Source organism: Balaenoptera borealis (assembly GCF_965194805.1).
Source record: "Balaenoptera borealis genome assembly, chromosome: 3".
Taxonomy (NCBI): Eukaryota; Metazoa; Chordata; class Mammalia; order Artiodactyla; family Balaenopteridae; genus Balaenoptera; species Balaenoptera borealis.
The window spans coordinates 159,020,288-159,040,129 of NC_138866.1; the positions used below are offsets into that span (position 1 = coordinate 159,020,288).

General features: G+C 39.4%; 1 protein-coding gene across 2 annotated transcripts; it reads right to left on the bottom strand.

Moving 5' to 3' along the window:
• Nucleotides 1-57: 57 nt before the first annotated feature.
• Nucleotides 58-18,789, bottom strand: LOC309625945 (dihydrodiol dehydrogenase 3). 2 transcript variants are annotated; one of them, XM_082386118.1, is made up of 9 exons: nucleotides 14,181-18,789; nucleotides 11,696-11,863; nucleotides 10,726-10,842; nucleotides 9,489-9,566; nucleotides 8,637-8,759; nucleotides 5,948-6,057; nucleotides 4,850-5,015; nucleotides 2,435-2,494; nucleotides 58-205 (listed from the first exon to the last, which is right to left on the bottom strand). In XM_082386118.1, exons 1-9 carry the CDS (start codon nucleotides 14,262-14,264, stop codon nucleotides 197-199), a joined length of 915 nt encoding a protein of 304 aa, XP_082242244.1. In that variant the 5' UTR covers nucleotides 14,265-18,789; the 3' UTR covers nucleotides 58-196. The 2 variants fall into 2 exon arrangements, with proteins under 2 accessions (XP_082242244.1, XP_082242243.1); XM_082386117.1 differs by having other exon boundaries at nucleotides 2,412-2,494.
• Between the last annotated feature and the right edge of the window lie 1,053 nt (nucleotides 18,790-19,842).

Consider the following 19,842-nt stretch of genomic DNA (forward strand, 5'->3'; position numbering starts at 1 on the left):
AGTATCCTTACTTTGAAATCTTTATTATTTCACATACACCAAAACATGCAAGAAGCCTTAAACTACAGACACAGATTTTAATTAGCTCCAGTGATTATAGCAATTCTCACCACACCCCTAGAATCAATAAATTCTGATACAACCATGGCGGATCACTCATAATCAATATTCTTCAGAAAATGGATAGTCAGGGTGATCAGCAATGCTGAAAGAGAAGGAGGGATATTAATTTTATTAACTCTGTCTCACACTTGTCAAGGAGAGTGTTCCTCTGTGGATGCAGTTAGGATGCTCTAAAACTCTAAATTTACAACCAACTCATTTACAACATACATATATGCAGGCTCTCGGTCCATATGTCAACTGCATCTTCATATCCAGTTCCCACATTCACATGCAGCATAAAAGCCACAGTGATATCTACCTTGGTTGGAATTACAATTTCTAAGAAGGTCTAAGAACTATAGATGAAATGCTAAGGTCACTTCAGCCCCAGGTGGAACATTTGGCCCTGGATGATGACAGTAATCACAGTAAGAATTTTGTTGATCTTTTTCACACATCCATCCAACACATAAACATGGAGCACCCCCCAAAATAAAGGCCACTCTGTTAAAAAACTTCTAATCTCTTGAGATATCATGTACACATAAGTAACTATACCGATAAAAAGGGATTACTATTTTCTTAATTTATAATGTATTAAAACACTGGTTATCAAGGAATTAGTATTACTGCTGTTTTCCTTTTTTTCCATGTTTTTACTTTTCTTTCTAAGTTTGTCTTTTTCAATTCAATTCATTAAAGAGTGCATTCTGAGCAATTCCATGTGCCAGGAGCCATGCTGTTGACCTAAGTCCACAAATATGAGTAAGTCTAGATATTCACAGCCTAATAAGGAGAACACAGAAGTATACTTCAAAGATTTGAGTACAGAAAAGTAACTTTCCACCTTTTTTTCATTTATAATATCCTTTCTCAGAATCATGATATAGCTTTACAAACAAGAGAAAGAGTTTTGACATCTTTCATTTGAAACTAGATCTTTATCAATAATTTGTATTCCCTTCTCTCTAAATTCCCTTCCAAATTTCTCTGTTTGATTAGTCTTCTTTCTCTTCAGTCCTGATATCCTCCTGCTGTAATTGAACATGGAATTCTATGTTTGTGAATTAAGTCAAAGTCGAGGAGGTAGGGGCTCCCCAGGGGGTGGACTCCTGATGGACAAAGGCAACACTGAGCTAAGTCTTAAATCAAGAAACCAGAGAGACCCACGCGATCTTATCTGGATGTATCCTGCTAAGGACACAGCAGTCACTCACTGGAGGGTCAGTTAAGTTCATGACCTAACTGTAATTCAGTTTGGTGAGATTACAAGGATGAGGAAATGGAGTTGTAATAGGGAAAAAGGTCCAATGAAGAGATAAATTTGGAAGAAATGGATGATGTCTTGGGAAAGAAATGCACATTAGGGAGAAAAGCCACCAGACATTTAGGGGAGGGGGTGGAAGCATGCCCCACTGTGCCTTCACAGCACCGATGCACATTGGCCTTTATGGGCTCCTCCTCCATAAAAATATTAACATGACATTTTACAATTGTGTTAGGATAAAAATGAATGTATCCAGGCTGGATTCACTGTTACATAGTCATTACTAATACAAATCATTTTCCCCTGATTTAAAAAAAAATAAAGGTGAAACATTTTCCTAGGTCCCTAAAAGAATAGTGGGCTGTAGGCACTGTGCCTTCTGTATCTAATGGGTACGTCTGCCCTGAGAGGAAGTACACCAGGCACAGAGATGAGGGGCATAAAGTAGTGAATTCACCACAATGTGAACTTTGGTGATTTTACTTATGAGTTGTCCTGGGCCCTGCTAACATTTCTGTTAGGTCAGAGACTGAGCCCTGGAAGAAACCTCTGGTCTGAGGTCTACAGGAAGCCCTGGTTTACTCCTACACTGGAAATCAGGCCTGCCTTCCTGGTTAGGGAAGCTCAGTTTCTCTGCTGACCTGCATGCTACAGAAAACAATGTGTGTGGACCTCCCTCCCACCACCCCCATCCCACCCATCTAGGTCATCACAGAGCACCAAACTGAGCTCCCTGTGCTATACAGCAGGTTCCCACAAGCTGTCTATTTTACACATGGTAGTGTATATATGTCAATCGAAATCTCCCAATTCACCCCACCCCTCCACCCCCAACCCCCGTGTCCACAAGTCCGTTCTCTACGTCTGTCTCTCTATTCCTACCCTGCAAATAGGTTCATCTGTAAGGGGATATATGTATACATATAGCTGATTCACTTCTTTGTACAGCAGAAACTAACACAACGTTGTGAAGCAATTATACTCCAATAAAAAAAAAAAAAAGAAAACAATGTGTCTGAAATATATACAAGTCACTTACAAGAGTAAATCATAATATCGTACATTACTGTTGAGGCCATCAATTGCTTTCATGTCTTCTGGAGTCAATTCAAAATTGAGAACCTGGAAGGAAGGGAAGAATCACATTAACCTCTCCCCCAAGGAGTTGGCCTCCCCCTGGGAACTGGAGGACTTTCCAGCTGGATGGACGCAAGAATAGAGTGCAGGGAAGACTTGCCTGTCCTCAGCTTCCAAGTGAACCAGCCTGGGAACCCTTCTGTGGGGTTCTCCACCTCTCTTTCCCACTCCCTCTCCTTTTCTGCTCCATTTCACACACACACACACACACACACACACACACACGCTCACACAGCTTGCAAGGCATCAATCCCAAATCTTTCTAAGTGAATTACTTGTGACAGAAAACAAACAAACAAAAATCTTCTTTTTCCAAACAAAGGGGCAGTTGGACAACCTGGACAAAATACTCGTACTTGACCAAACATTACACTGATTTTTCCTTCCCAACACCCCTAAGTATGACACAGCTTTGAGCTTAAGCAAGTATTTGAAGGAGGAACCCCCCCCCCTCCGTGAAAACCTATCCGAGAAGCCCATATCAAACTTACTCATTCTCTATGAATAAATTGAACAAAAAAGATTATGTAAATGCCTTGTAAAGAAAGTTATGAAATGTATTTAAAATATTAAAGAACACCTAAATAATTAGAAATTCATATCATAGTCATGGAATAGAAATCTCAATCTTGAAAAGAAATCAGTTTTCTCTAAAGTGACCTAGTGTTTCAATGCAACATGAACCAAAGACTTAAAGATTTTTTCTTTTGTAGAAGTTGGTAGAGTGATACTAAATTTTATATAAAAGAACAGCTAGTCAAGAGCAGCCAAGACATCCTTAAAGAAGAAAAATGTACCGTTCTTTAAAGCAAGACTTATTTTCCACCACAATAAGACAGTGCAGCAAAGTAAATAGCTAACTAGAAGAAAGAGGCCAGAAATGTACTTATGGACACTTGATACATGACAGAGTTGACAATGAAAATCTGTGGGAAAATATGGACATTTAGGTTTCTATTTAAGTATATGTATATATATCCATTTTCATGTCATATTAGAAAATCAGTTCCAGGTGTATTACAGGGCTAAATTTGAATGGAAAGACAAAAACAAATTTTCAGGGTAATATTTCCCTGCCCCTTGAATTGGCCTGACCTGTAACTTACACTGGACAATGAAATTTGCCAGAAAAAGTGGCGAGTCAGTTCTGAGCCTAGACATGACGAGGATTTTTTTTTCCCACTCATTGCCTTGGTATCATACCATTGTGCTGAGATGAAGACCAGGTTAGTGGCCACAGTCTAGCCGACTATACATGAAAAACCGTATGGAGAAGAGGGCTGGCTCCTCTGACAACAGCCAAATCCACCTGCTAAAGCAGCACTGCCTAGCTGCTCTGCATTTGACTGCAAATACATGAGACGGCCCAGCCAAGGAGAGAACAGCCTATATGAGTGCAGGCTAATTGTCATACCACAGAATCATGAGATGCATAAATGATTTCTGCATTAAACCCCTTAATGGGGGGGAGTTTGCTGTACAGCTATGGCTAACAGTATAATAATCGTCTCATACATATAAATCAAAAGACAGACAACCTAATAAAAATGGACAAAGTCTTGAACAGGAACTTCACAAAGGCAGAAACTCAGGGAGATTAGAAGTATGAAAATGAAACAATGTTACTATTCAGAGGAATGCAAAATAAAACCATGATGACATGGAGGTTGAAGATCACTGCTGTAATCTGTGTGCTCCCCAAGTTCGTATGCTGGAAAACTCACTCCTACTGTAATGATATTAGAAAGTGGGACCTTGGAGTGGTGATTAGGTCATGATGGTGAAGGCTTCATGAATGAGATTTAAATAATATCATATATCATATAAGAGACTCTGAGAGCTCCGTTGCCCCCCACTACATTAAGATACAAGGAGAAGCCTGTGACCTGGAAGAGGGCCCTCACGCCACCACACGGGCACCCTGATCTCAGACCTCCAGCTTTCAGAACAGTGAGAAACAAATTTCAGTTGTTTCTAAGCCACCCAATCTGTGGTATTTTGTTATAGCAGCCCAACTGTCTAGGAAAATCACAATTCAATTTCGTCAACTGAGAATAAAGAAAATAAGATATCACTTGCAGGGTGACAGAATAAATTGCAGATGTAATGCTGGAACTAAAATCTCCATTTTCTGTCCAATCTTAATCCTATCCAGCCATGCCACCTCTCCTGTCGCCACAGTAGGAGGAGAAAACCATTAGGAATATACATAAGGCATACATGCACAACAAATAACAGGTAACTCATCTTGGCCCAAAGATAGTCCTGAGAGCTGGACAAAGAATGACCCTCGTGAAGGATATTATTTAGACCCCCTATGCCCACAGCCCCACTCATCACCTGCATGTTCTCTTTGATCCGCTTCTTATTGTAACTCTTGGCCAGGACCACAACCCCACGTTGCATCTGGTAGCGAAGGGCTATCAGCGCTGCGGTTTGCTTGTGCTTTTTTGCAATGGCACAAAGAACTGGGTCCTCCAAGAGAACTGGGTAGCTCGGGTTCACCCTGGAAGGAAATTCAGAAATGCTGACTATCTGAGACTGAGTATTCAGTTTGTTAGGAGGCTTCCCAAACAGACCAAGTAAAGTAGGTCCACTCTAGACCACTGCTTCTCAAAATGTGGTCCATGGACCAACAGCATCAGTATCACCTGGGACCTTGTTAGAAATGCAAATTCCATGGCTTAACTGCAGACAAACTGAATCAGAAACTCAATTGTGGCACCTGGCAATCTGTGTTTACAAAGCTCTCCAGGTCATTTGGATGCATGACTGAGTTGAGATCAATGCCTCCACAATCATGGTTTTTTTCTGTTTTACATCTCAGTGGCTGTTTTTAATTCTCCAATCACAGCCCCAAAGTAAGTACAAGAGCATGAAAGGAGCAAGAGAAGGAAAAGACTGGGATACTTTTTAGTTTAATTTTCTCGGGTATTGATAAAAATTGAGTAGTCTCAAAATGAGAACTATTCATTTCATCATTACTTACAGTGTGCAATACTTCTACAGATGTTTACAAGAATGGTTCAAATTGTAATTTTTTGGATCATGATAGACCTGGGAGTTATATGTTATTATCCTGATTTTATACATAAGGTAAGTGAAGCTTGGAGAGTCTATTACTAGTAATGTGTTCCTTAGGTAATAAATAAGTAAATCATGATTTAAGCTTATGTCTTAGGTCTCAACCTGGGGATTATATATAGATTTTAATACAGACACATGTTATTGATCAATCTACAACAGGACACATATAATATAAGAAAATTGGCTGGGTGATGGGAATACAAAAGAGAAGGATTCCTTCCATCCCTCCCCTCTCTGCCCCAAGCAAGTTGAGAGTTATCTCCAGAGCACTGAGTACGGTATGACTAAAAATATTTCATCAAAAACTGAATTTTAGGTAAACTTTCCATTGTCTTCATTAGGGTTCATTACCAATCTTTTAATCGTTGGGATCCCAGAGCACCATAGGCAACAAGAACAATATCGTTTGACTTGCAGAAGTCCAACAGTTTGCTCTGATTGAGATAAGGATGACATTCCACCTGTAGAAGGCCAACATAGAAGAGTTTCAGATTATATGAAATGGTAATGTAAATATGACAGAAAAATGTTAGAAGTTAAAAAAATCTAAAGAAAAAAACTGTGTAACATTAAATTTAAACTGGAATTATCAACGTCAAGTAATGATTTTTTTTAAAAATACATTTTATATCTCTGTCCCTGAAAAGGTAAAAAATAATGACATTCCTGAGAACAAGCAACTCTAGGGACCAGATCTCAATTACTAAATACACTACCAGGAGACACGCCTAATTCCAGATCTGAGACAGGAAAACAACTGTTTGAGTCTTGGACATCAAATTTTGCAAAGAATTTGCTCCAAGACTCATGAAGAAATGTCTGAAGCACTAAAAGAACCAGTTTGATGGGGATCCCACTGGTGACATTTGGGTAGATTTGAGCATCAAAAGGAATAATGAATAAAAGCAAATGTAACACTGAGGGTAAATAAAAATCCCTGAGTCCCAAGTGATGAGAGAGAGAGAAAGAACAAAAATATTTGCCTCCACTGATGGTGATTATTACAATAAATCCTTTCTCAGAAACTGAGAATTAAGAGGAAGGAGTTAAGTTTTTACCCTGTCTTATAGGAATAAGGTATTTTATGCTGACTTAATAACAGAATTTTATTTTTGCAATAAAATGTCAGGTAAGAAGATCAAAACGAGTATTTAAGTTGAAAATATTGAAAAACATCCCAATGAAATAACTAATTCAGGTGAAAGTCGTTGATGGATTCTCAACCATTATGTGAAAATTTGGGGAGAATCTAACTTCCCCAGATGACTAGGTAATTTCAACAGGGAAAATACACATTTCCAAACAAAAAATCTAGCTACCACTAGCTTTACCAGGAGAACAAAAGTACCATCATTCACAGTGGGACAACCTGTCATCATGTGCTTCCTGCTGGAGTGCATTTGAAGGGCACAGCATGCAAAGGATGTGTTCTTGTCAAAATGTTTAACCTTAAGGTAGTAAGGAGTTCAGATCTATCTACTCATTTACAGGAATTGAGAATAGAGAAACAAATTAACTAACATCACAAGATGATAGTCTGATAAATCTATTATATTTGTCAAAAACATGTCTGGATATCATGGTTAAAAAAAATGATTGAGTGACCACCATGCTAGGTTAAAAGAGCTTGAGAAACATGTCTCAAAGTGACATGTGAATTACAATGAGATTCAAGTCAACAAAATATTACATACATAAATATATATACACATATATATATATATATATATATACATCTGGCAATGTGGCAAAACGTGAAGAATTTTGCATACAAGAGGGAAAATGGATGTTCTCTATCATACCCTTAACTTTGCTAATATCTGAAAATTTTCACAATGAAAACTTGGAGGCAAAATTAATGCTAAAATCACATTAATTTTTAAACTTTTATCATTGAAAATGCTGATGCTGTATATAGATATATATAAATCTTGAATTTTACAAGCTACTTTTTCTGTAGAAGACTCTTACTCCTTGACTTAGGTTGTACTTGTGAACATTACATTATATGAAATACAACAGTCACAGAAAAACAAATATTAATATCTAAACTGGTCAAACTCATAGAATTAAAGAGTAGAGTGATGGTTGTCAGGGTCTGGGAGCAAGGAGAAATCGGAAGTTTCTAAACATGGGTGTGAAGTCTAGTACTCAAGATGAATAAATTCTAGAGATCTGCTGTACGGCGTTGTCCCTGCAGTTAACAATATTGTATTGCATTGTATTGTATAGTATTGTATACTTAAAATTTAAGAAGATGAATCTCTTATTAAGTTTTCTCACCACAAAAAAGTAAAAATACAACAAAAAATATATGAGCACAGGATCAAACAGAGAAAAAATGTGTTTAAACATTTAATTTTAAGGTAGAAATCAATGGGAGAACCATACCAAGACCGAGTAAATCACAAGGTCTGCTCTAATTCCTGAGTGACTATTTCACCTACTGTTAGTATCACCATAAGACGTTAACTTCACCCTCTAACCTGGATGACTTTCATAGTCTCCAGCAAATTTTTCTGTACTATGCTTCCTGTTGAAGATCTCTAAAAGCAGAGACGCTAAGACTAAGGACTCAGGCATCTGAACCCCACACAAACTCTTAAAACTTCAATGAGATCTCATTTTCACTCTTTATTTGCTTCTCATTCCGTGTTTTCATGGCCTTCCTACCTGTACACAGTTCCCTCCAAGGCACTTTGACCATCCGATTTCTGGTCATCCTTTACAGCTCAGGGAAATGCCACTTTCCTCTAAGTTCTGGGTAACTATTCTAACCCTCCTTTATCTCCTTTACCTTCCCTAAATTCCTACCCACAATTTAGCAGGAAGCCCTCCCCATCTTTTCCACCAAGACTTTATCACACAGAGAAAACATTCTGGGTTCTATTCACACCCTTCCAGGCAGAGGCTCTGCTCTCTAGAATCTTCTGTCCCACAAAGGTAGGATGAATATGAGGGGAAGACAAATAGACATCTGGCTCTACTGCAGGAAGGAGGTTATGAAGAGCAGAAAGGAGAGGAAATGGAGGCTGCTCACCTGGTTGCAGACGGGCTTGTACTTGAGCCCCGGCTTGTTCAGGATCTTCTCCAGCTGTTTGCGGTTAAAGTTGGACACCCCGATGGACTTGGCCAATCCTGCATCCTTACACTTCTCCAGGGCCTGGGGAGGAAGGGGTGGTGAACATGATTTGCAATGGGCTATAGAGCAAGAATAAATGCTGAAAAATGCTAACACGGTCACCTGTCAAGAATTAGCATGGATTATCAAGAAGAAAAAAGGGGAAGAAGGTTGTGACACAAGAATAAGAATTACGGGACTTCCCTGGTGGCGCAGTGGTTAAGAATCCTCCTGCCAATGCAGGGGACATGGGTTTAAGCCCTGGTCCGGGAAGATCCCACATGCCGCGGAGCAGCTAAGCCCGTGTGCCACAACTACTGAGCCTGTGCTCTACTGCGAGAGGCACAGAGCCTGCGAGCCACAACTACTGAAGCCCACGTGCCTAGAGCCCATGCTCTGCAACAAGAGAAGCCACCACAATGAGAAGCCTGCACACCGCAGTGAAGACCAAACGCAGCCATAAATAAATAAATAAATTTATTAAAAAATAAGAAGAAGAAGAATTACTGTCTCCTCCTTAGAAAAACCCAGAAGAAGATATATCACACTGAAGGAAAGAGATGCTATCTTCATTGTCCCAAATTCTTCTCCATTCCTCTCTGTGAACATTTCAGCAATGATTTCGTCCACACCACCCCAGCATAACAGCCCTTTAAAGTTCATGAACTGCTGAATCTGATGGTCCACAGCCCATTCTCACAGGTGGAAGAAATGAAGGGGGTTCCCCCTCTCCTGGCTTCCTCTCCTGGGCTCTCTCCTCCACAGACTCACCTCCCACGTGCGACAGAGATCCACTGTGTCAAATATCATTTTTCCATTTTCATCTTTGGGAAAAAGTTCCTCCCCTGGCTGGAATAGGATAGAAGCAGTCATTTTAAAGATGTCACTAAATAATTTCCCCACACTTAACCAGGCTGCCAGGCACATCTAGGACCAGGACACTAAACATCCATGAGGTAGGTGTAGCAACATTCTAGATCTCTTACACTTACTATATGTTTTAATAAATAGAATTTTCCTAGGTCCCAAAGGGGACTCAGAGTGACTTATGCAAAGAATGGCAATAAGTTACATGGCTTTATTTCCAGAAAAAAAGTGCAATCTTGACTTAAGCCTGACAATCAGATTTCCTTTTCCCTCTGAACATCTGATAGCCCTAGGGCAGTCACATGAATCAGCAAGGCTCTTTTTAGGTTAATATGGAATGTGGAAGATCCAGACATGCTCTCAAATGTTAATGACCATGAGCCTTGAACTGATCAAGGTTAATTTGCCACTGAAGGAAAATGTTGAGGTAAAAATAAAGCAAACCAAGAGTACTACAAAGTTAAGGGACAGAAAAAGAAGGAGACATTTCTGAAGAGTACTGCAAATCCTTAAATCTATCCATGGCTGGGACTTCCCGTCTACATAGTCCAATAAACTCTTTTGCATAGGGTAGCTTGAGTAGATTTCTGTAACTTCAAATCAAGAGTTCTATATAATGCAGTTCTTAATGGCTAAGTGCAGTCTACAAAACTCATTGTGAAGAAAGCCAATGGTGTAGGCAAGGTCTCCCAAGTCCCTATAAAGGCTGCTAGGTTTAGACCCACCCAGAGAGAGCACCACCAACTCCGGTCAATTTGAAAGGGTGAAAGAGGAGATAAACTTATCATGTTCAAGTGTAAGGCAGCTTCATTGCTCACCACTGCTGCACCAAACGGTGTGTTCATGAAATCCCCAAGAGGCTCGGGACCCTGTGTTGAACGACTCTATTTTTATTTCCTCAAGTTTTTGAGGCAGAGGATGTGAGATTGTTGAACTCTTTTCTCTTGGAGGCATGGAAAGGAAATTAAGGATTCAAAGAAACCCAGTAAAAAGATAATCAGAAAGTATGATTTTGGGACTTCTACTCTAGTGTAATCATCCCTACATCTTACTAAGAAAAATCTGAATTCAACCATCCATGCAAGTTGATAGATATTCTCACACAAGAAATAAAATAGATGTGATCACACAAATCGCAAACCTTCAAAGCCGTTGGCAAATGAATAATATAGAGATCAACATAATCCAGTTGAAGATTTTTCAGTGACTTTTCCAAGGCTGGTTGAACCAACTCTGGTCGAAGGAAAGTGGACCAAAGCTGCAGAGGTTAAAGAATGGGAGCTATGTTAAATTAATGCCTTAGGTAATTTTGTTTTTCTTCTTTCACCTAAAAATTAGACATTTTTCCTGATTAGAAACAGATGACCACAGAGGAAAACCACTCTGTTTCTTTTTCAGTTCCATTTTTGATCTAACCAACTGAAGTAAACTTTATTATTTGATTGATTTTATCATCAGTACATCATTCACAATAAAAAAGAAATGATCCAAGAAATAAAGAGTATTATCAAATAATTACCATACTCATCATCCGAATTATGTTTGATAGAGTTTAAAAGCAGTTCACAAACTTAATCTAATTCTATCAAAGAATCAGTCCTCTCAGGAATTAGTATCTGTTTGTTTACATAACTGTAGGGAAAGTGCTTTGAACATATTAATATGAGCAGAACATAATTCAAGACACTTTTGCTAGATCTTGTGTAATATACAAACTGCCTCTCCTATTGCTCTCTCTCATTGACGGACGTAAGAACTGAGATTTAGAATTTGAAGAAATTTTAGAAAGTCCCCTAGATGATAAGGAAAGCTATAATCTGATCACAGTTCTGTCTGATTCATTAGCCCATATGAAATCACACAGCTCTGGTCTAGGCTCAGAGAAGTAAAGTGACTTTACCTTAAAATTAAAATTTGAACACAGCAATGATGAGAAAGCCATCATCACTCTCATTTTCTTTCTGGATACCAGATTTAATGTACAAATATGTGTGAAAAAAGTTGTACCAATAAGCACAGTTCACCAAACAACTACTGGTCCTATTATATAATTGTCACCTGTGCACAATCACGTTGCACACATGTGCACACTCACACAACACACACAGCACCTTTGAAGTGTAGAATATGTCTTCTCTCTTCACAGTGCCATCTGCAATCTTGCTGCGAATGGCCTGTCCAACCTGCTCTTCATTTTGGTACAAATGAGCACAGTCAATATGGCGGAACCCAACATCAATAGCAAATTTGGTGACCTCCAGAGCTTCACTCTTAGGAACCTACATAAGCAACAAAGGTAGTAGTTGGATACCCACAGGATTAAGAGATTGCTAAGACGCAAGCTTTGATCTTCCCAAGAATCAACTTTTCTTCATGCCCTTGGTTAGTTCTGCATGTGTGGTGATGAACCCATAACAGTTTCCCTGAATGTTCCTGGTAAGTAATTAAAGTTGGACATCCAGGAAGTCCTTCAGTCCCAGGCAATCACTGGTTCATCACTGGCATCAGAGGTCCCCAAGACCACCTCCAGTTTCAGTGATTTGCTGGAGGAACTCATAAGACTGAGCATAAAGTTGTAGTCATGGATATGATTTATACAGTGAGATATTTTAAGCAAAGTCAACAAAGGTATAAGGTTCATGGTACAAAGCATCAAGAAACCAGGTGAACACTTCTAAGAGTCCTCTGTCTACCAGTGTAGCCACACAGAATACACCAAATAAAAACTGTATCTATTCAAGGTGTGCAAAGTGATGTTTTCATATAAGTATCTATTGTGAAATGATTTACCACAATCAAGCTAGTTAACAGATCCATCTCCTCACATAGCTAACTTTTGGGTGTGGTGAGAACACTTAAGATCTACTCTCTTAGCAAATCTCAAAAATATAACCCATTATTATTAACTATAGTCACCATGTTGTACATTAGGTCTCAAGAACTTATTCATCTTATAACTGAAGGTTTGTATCCTTTGACCAACATCTTTACATTTTTCCCAGCCATGTCCCCAGCTTCTGGTCACCATGCCTCTATGCTTCTATGAGTTTGATTTTTCTGCTTCTATGAGTTTGATTTTTTAAGATTCTACCCATAAAGGGATCATGCAGTATTTGTCTTTCTATGTCTGGCTTATCTCACTTAGCTTAATGTTCTCTGGGTTCATCCATGTTGTTGCAAATGGCAGGATAACTTCTTTTATAAGGCGGAATAATATTCCGTTTCTGTGATTCAGAATCTTTTCTTTTTCAAGGAGGTAGATACTTGGTCTAACTGCCCTTTGTTGGGTCTAGTCCTGGTTTTCCTTAAATGCACGGGCATTCGGAAATGTACCCAGGAATTAACCAGTAAGCTTCAGGAATAGCCTGGACCCTTCCCTCCCCTCATCCCACTTTACGCTGCAAATTAAACATGCCGTGGGGCTTCCCTCATGGAGCAGTGGTTGAGAATCCGCCTGCCAATGCAGGGGACACGGGTTGGAGCCCTGATCCGGGAAGTTCCCACATGCCGTGGAGCAACTAAGCCTGTGTACCACAACTACTGAACCTGCGCTCTAGAGCCCGTGGGCCACAACTACTGAAGCCCACGTGCCACAACTACTGAAGCCTGCGTGCCACAACTACTGCAGCCGGTGTGCCTAGACCCCGTGCTCTGCAACAAGAGAAGCCACCACTCGCCACGACTAGAGAAAGCCCACGCGAAGCAAAGAAGACCCAACGCAGCCAAAAATTAATTAATTAATTAATTTAAAATAAATAAATAAATAAACATGTCCTGTCTTCAATCTCCAAAGTGTCTCTGAATATTTCCTTCTGTTTTATAGATGAGAAAGGTGAGACTCAAAGTTTAAGGACCAGTTCTTTGTCATACAACTATATACTCCAAAGACAAGATGGACAGCAAACTTTCTGGCTTCCAGTCTAGCAAATTGTCCCTTTTGCCCCTCTTACACCCAAGCACTGAAGATTATAGTTTAATAAAAAAATATATTACAAAAAAACAAGAATTGAAACCTTGCCCTATAAGACTGTAGCTTATCCCCTCAAGTGATATTATATATTCCATTAGAATAAGTTTCCAAGCAGAAACAGAAAAACAAGGCAAAACACAGGCGGAGCATTTCTCGCCTGGCACCTAGCAGGCACAACACAGCAGAAGAGCAATTCTCTCCCATTATTTTTCATTCACCTCATCTCAGGACCTTTTACCTCAAATACTTCTTTTCGGAAAGAGGAAAGAGTTCTTGAATGAATGAAGCATACAGAGAAACCACACCATTGCAATCACCCTCAGAGCAAAACAGCTGACAGTGTTCTTGATGGCTGAGTTTCACCTCTTCTGCCAAGCTGGGAAAGAGACGGAAACTGGAGGGAAACCCAGAAAAATCGGTAGGTGACCACAGCTTCAGACCCTGATGCCGAGGGAATACTGAATGCTTTCTCTCCTTTCATAGGGGATGGTTGTAGCCTGGTTAGTAGAACCAAGTGACCCTCCCAGAGTCGCACAAGAACTCAATGACTTGACAACCTAAGTCCGCTTCCACTCACGTTACATCCATTTTCTTTTCTAACCCTAACCCCAACCCACAACTGTTACCTCCTCAGGGGCATAGGTTCCAAATCCCAGAACGGGAACGAAGTGGCCATCATTAAGTTCCAGACACTGGCATTTGGGGTCCATTGCCTGTTGCTCCTCTGACTAAGCAGACTCTGATTTTTTCTTCTGCCCTCACAGGCTATGAATAACAGGAAGGTAACACCCCAACTGTACTGTCCAATGTTAGCAGAAATATTGCAGGAGGAGCATGATTAAATCAGTAGCCATGGAGTAAGGAATATTTGAAGGTAATTAACTTGTTTGGGGTTTTTTTCAGAATAATATTAAGTATCGTATAATGATAAATAAATCACTAATTGCTTGGAAATATTTTACCTCATATTTTTAATAAGTAAATTTACAATTCTGGATCCACTTACATTACTGTAAATTATTGCATGGGATTTGCTGAACAATTATTGACCATATGTTAAGACTAGAAACCTCCACATACCAATCTTTTTTGTTTTTCTAATTATGAAGCCCAATCTTGACCAAACATCAATTGAAACAATTAACTATATTACAGCACACACACACAAACACACACAATCACACAACTTAAAGGAGTGACTAATAAGCATTTTTCAAAATGTTAGCACTTAATAAAGAATGAAGACTTCAAATGAAAATAAATTTGCCTTTTGACATTTCCCACCAGCAAAATTATTTTGCTTACAGATGGGGGTGAAATCCTGAAAATGATACCAAAATCAGACATTCTAGCAAAGTGCTTACGGGAGGTTAATTATTAATAGTTTTTACTGTGTGCTGTATGCAAGCAGAATCTTTGTTCATACCTTTTACCTAGTTAGAGAACTTCTGAAAATTGTCATGATGTAAATGATACTTTATATAATTTATTATCTTGCTCAACATTATTCATAAAAGAACAACCTGTAAACAAGTTAAATTATAATAAAATTGGGAGGAGTTAGGGAAATCGTGAAACATTGATACAAGGGAATGTTGTGAAGCCAATTAAAATTTAACATGTAGATTAATGTCAGCTAAATTGTGAGGTAGGAAGTGCTGAATTCTCCCATGGAAACATAAGGAAAAAAACAGAAACTTGCCATAAAACCTCATAGGTGTTCTGGAAAACAGTCAAACAAAAACCTAGAGCAACAAAGTGAACACCCAATTAGGAAAAATCCAGAACAGAGTGGTAGGACATTTCATGGTGCTTTTACTCACCTGTACCCTCCTCCTGCCTGGTGCATTGCAGTCTTGATCTGTAAAGAACAGCAGCTCAGCTCCCAGTCACATCCCTTAGACCAGAATGATCACAGAAAACCTTATTTGCAATGTCACAACCTATTTGGGGGCTGTCTAAAGACTGGTGTCTGCTTCACCTGACCCTAAGCTTAGACTGAAGGGCAGCTGGAATGGTTCATTACAACTGCAGGGGGATTATATATGCACAGATGCCAGGGAAAAGGGATTAAGGGAGGAGACATAGCATAGACCACATAAAACCCTGAGTAGAACTGGGGTGTGGATTTGGGGGATAGTAAGGCATTCATGTATTCAGGAGAATCAAAAAGCTACACAGATACCAGGCAAAATGCAGAGTCAGAAAAGAACTGAGTAGCCCTTTAGCTTTCCTGCTGGGCTGATCCCAAGACTAGGAGCATACCAAGCTAATTAGGAAGGACAGTCATGGCATGGAACAAATCTTCAATGAGTGGGTATTTTCTTGTTGTTTCAGGTGCCCAATTGTAAACACACACACAGAGACACATACACACACACACACACACACACACACACACACACACACGGCATACGAGACAGAAAGGAAGGAAGGAAGGAAAGGAGGGAGGGAGAAAGAAAGGGGAAGGAAGGAAGAAGAAGGGAGGGAGGGAGAGAGAGAGAAAAAGATGGAAGGAAGGAAGGGAAGGAAGGAGGGAAGGAAGGAAAGAAGGAAGGAAGGAAGGAAGGAAGGAAGGAAGGAAGGAAGGAAGGAAAGAAAGAAAGAAAGAAAGAAAGAAAGAAAGAAAGAAAGAAAGAAAGAAAGAAAGAAAGAAAGAAAGAAAGAGGAAAACATGGTCCATGAAAGGAAGAAATTAAATTGGCAGAAACTGTTCCTGAACAATCACAGGTATTAAACTTAGTACACAATGAGTTTTAAAACCACTGTCTTGAAGAGGAGATCCAGGTGGCAGAGCAAGAGGATGCTGAACTCACCTCCCCCATGAGCACATCAAGGTTACATCTACATATGGAGCGATTATCACTGAAAACACACTGGGGACCAGCAGGAAGGTTCTTACACAGCCAAGGCTGTAAAGAAACATCCACATAGAGTTGGGTGTGAAGGGAAGAAAAGCAATCAGATCAGAACTTGTGCCCCAAGGAGGGACACAGAAGAGGAGGGGGATTACAGGGATTTGGTCTCGGAGATCCTCCCTGGAGAGTGAGTGAGCAGTTCAAACCACATACTGGGCACCACAGCCCTGGGTATTGATTTGTAAATAAAATACAAACTCACACATTTGTAAAGGAAAATCATGAAGGAAAATGTACCAAACGTTCAATGTAATGGGCTAGTTACAGGTTATCTTTATTCTCTATCCTTTCCTTTTTTCCCCCAGATTTCTGTAATTTGCATGTATGACTTTAATGATCAGGAAAAACAAACATCCTTATCTTTTCCATGGAAATATAGCTGACTTACAATATTATATTATTTCAGATGTACAACAGAGTGATTTGTTATTTTTATAGATTATACTCCATATAAAGTTATTATAAAATATTGGGTATATTCCCCATTATTCTAGGTTGTAGGGTTTTCCCTTTCAGCACTTTAAATACATCATGCCACACCCTTCTGCCTACATAGTTTCTACAGAAAAATCAGCTGATAGCCTGATAGGGTTTTCCTTGTATGTGACTCATTTTTCTCTTGCTGCTCAAACCTGTGTCCCTTGCATTGGCAGGCAGATTCTTAACCACTGTGCCACCAGGGAAATCCCCCCTTCTTTCTCTTTTATATCAACATTTAGATGTTGAGACCTCAAAACAGTAACCATCTCTTTTCCCTCTGGAGCTGGATTGACCATCATGCAGAGCAGCCAGACCTAAATAGACCAAAGGACCTGGGACAATGAGTGTCTTTGTGGATCCAGTCCCTGATGATCAGGGGGACCGCCAAGACTTGGTTCTGTATCTAAAATACAGTACGTGCCTGTGTGTGTGCGTGTGCATGTACGTGTGTGCATGTACGTGTGTGTGTGTGTAAGGTAGAGGTCTAACTTCCTTCTTTTGCACGTTGATATGTAGTTTCCTCAGCATTGTTTGTTGAAAGGACTGCACTTTTCCCATAAATGATCTTGGCAACCTTGTCAAACAACATTAACTATATTTGAGTTTATTTTTGTATTCTGTTCTATTTCACTGGTCTTTATATCTGTCTTTATGCCATTACCCACACTATTTTGATGATAGTAGCTTTGTAGTAAGTTATGAAATCTGGAATTGTGAGAAACCCAAATCTGTTCTCTCTTTTTACTTTACTTTTTCTTTTCCAAGACTTGTTTCTTTCTTTTCAAGATTGCTTTGTCTATTCAGGGTCCCTCGAGATTCCGTATGAATTTTAGGGTGAGATTTTCTACTTCTGCAAAACAATGATGTTAGGCTATATATAAAGTTCAATGGAATGTGTAGATCACTTTGGTTCATATTGTCATCCTAATATTAAGTCTTTCATTCACGAACATGGTTGTCTTTCCAATATCTGTGTCTTTACTTTCTTCAAACAATTTTTAGTTATACATTTGTCAACTAAAAAATTATTCACAACCTAAAAGTTGAGAGTTATGTTTTAGTCAGCAGAAATTTTTAGGACTTCAAGCCCGGGAGACAGCATCTCAAGTAACCCTGAGAGAACTGTTCCAAGGAAGCAGGGGGAAGCCAGGTTATATAGAAGTTTTGCAACAAAGGGCAGGTAGTCTGAATATCAAAGATAATTGTTAATTAACAAAAACCAGATTATCTCAAATTAAGGAATTTAGCACTTTTCTATGTATGGGAAGATGCAAGAGTCTAGGCTCACTGAAATCACTCCTTTGCTATGCACCTCAGCTTCTGGGACCAGTATCCTGTGTTTTCACATCCTGAGTTTGCTCAGGGCTCACCTTACGGAGTGGCTGCAGTCTGATGACTGCTAGATGGCAGGTATTCTGTTTCCTCCCTGAGTTCCCTCAGGGCTCACCAGCTCACCATAGGCTGTGGCTGCAATCACTGATGACTGTGACTTTCTTTGTTTACTGATATGGCAGGCAATATTCCATTTATCACATTTCTTTTGCCTTTTTGGTTAAGTTATTTCTAAGTATTTTTTTGTAATATTTTAAATGGAATTGCTTTTTAAATTTTCTTCTCAGACGGTTCATCGTTAAGGTATAGAAATGTAACTGATTTTTCTGTGTTGATATTGTATCCTACGCCTTTGCTGAAATTGTTTATTAGTCTAACGTTTTTTGTTTTATCTCTACGGATTTCTACACACATGATCATGTCATCTCAGAACAGAGGTAATTTTACTTATTTTGATGTAGAGTATTTCTTTTTTGTTTGTTTTCTTATTTTAGCTGGAACTGCCAATTCTATGTTGACTAAGAGTGGCAAAAGCAGGTAAATTTTCGTATTATTTATCTTAACAAGAAATGCTTTCCAGAATGAAGAAGGGGACAAGAGGAAGGGAGGGAGAGAAGAGGACATCTTGAGTTATAAGCAAGCATTCTCTTGTGCCACAAGTAAATAATTGCTTTTATTTCTCCTCACCCATTTGTAAAAGAGACGTGCCCCTGTAGAGAGAACAGCAAATATTTGCTCATCAGAGGTCTACCGTTTCTGACCCTCAGTTATCTAAATACATCTCTATAGGCAGTGCACCCCTTCCCCATGCCATTTTCGGGGTAATGTTTGCTACTTCTAGGAATGCCATTTATTATTTGCCTTTATCTCATCTGGTTTCCATGCCAAATGCAGACACACCTTATGATAAGCCTTAAAAACATAAGTGCACCAAGAGACCCTTGGTCTGTGGCCTCACCTCCGCCTCCTGTGAAGCTGGACACCAGCCATGGAAACACTGGAAGAGAGCTGTAAGAAATAGAATGATTTTAAAAATAAAAGCCCTCATTTCGTGAGCTTCCTTCCATCCAGTGGTACCAAAAGAGAGAAACTGCGAGGCTCAGAACCTGTGCAGGCAAAGCAGGGGATGTATTCTTAGCAGTCCTATTGTGCTGTATCAAACAGCTTTGTTCACTGTGAGTCAGCAACATTTTTGAAAGAGGGAGGTTGGAGTTAATGGTATAGAAACATTTTTGGATGATCACGCTTGGTGAACATGAATGCTCTAATGAGGATTAGTGTAGAAGAGAAACGTCCTCGGGGAATGTGTCCATAGGAGACTCTCTAAGCACTTTTAACATTTTATGTAAACATTACCTGTTGGTCAGATATAGTCTTCTTGTGTACTCCATGCAAATGGGACAGAACACTGGATTATGTAAGTGTAAGAATGTCCACTGAATGTGTAACTAGAGATGTTAAAACTTCCTCCTGGGGAAATGCAAAAATTCTGTAGCACTAACACAATTTGGGCCACTTTTACTAAACGTTGGGATTGGCAAAGGTGGGGCTGCAGAAA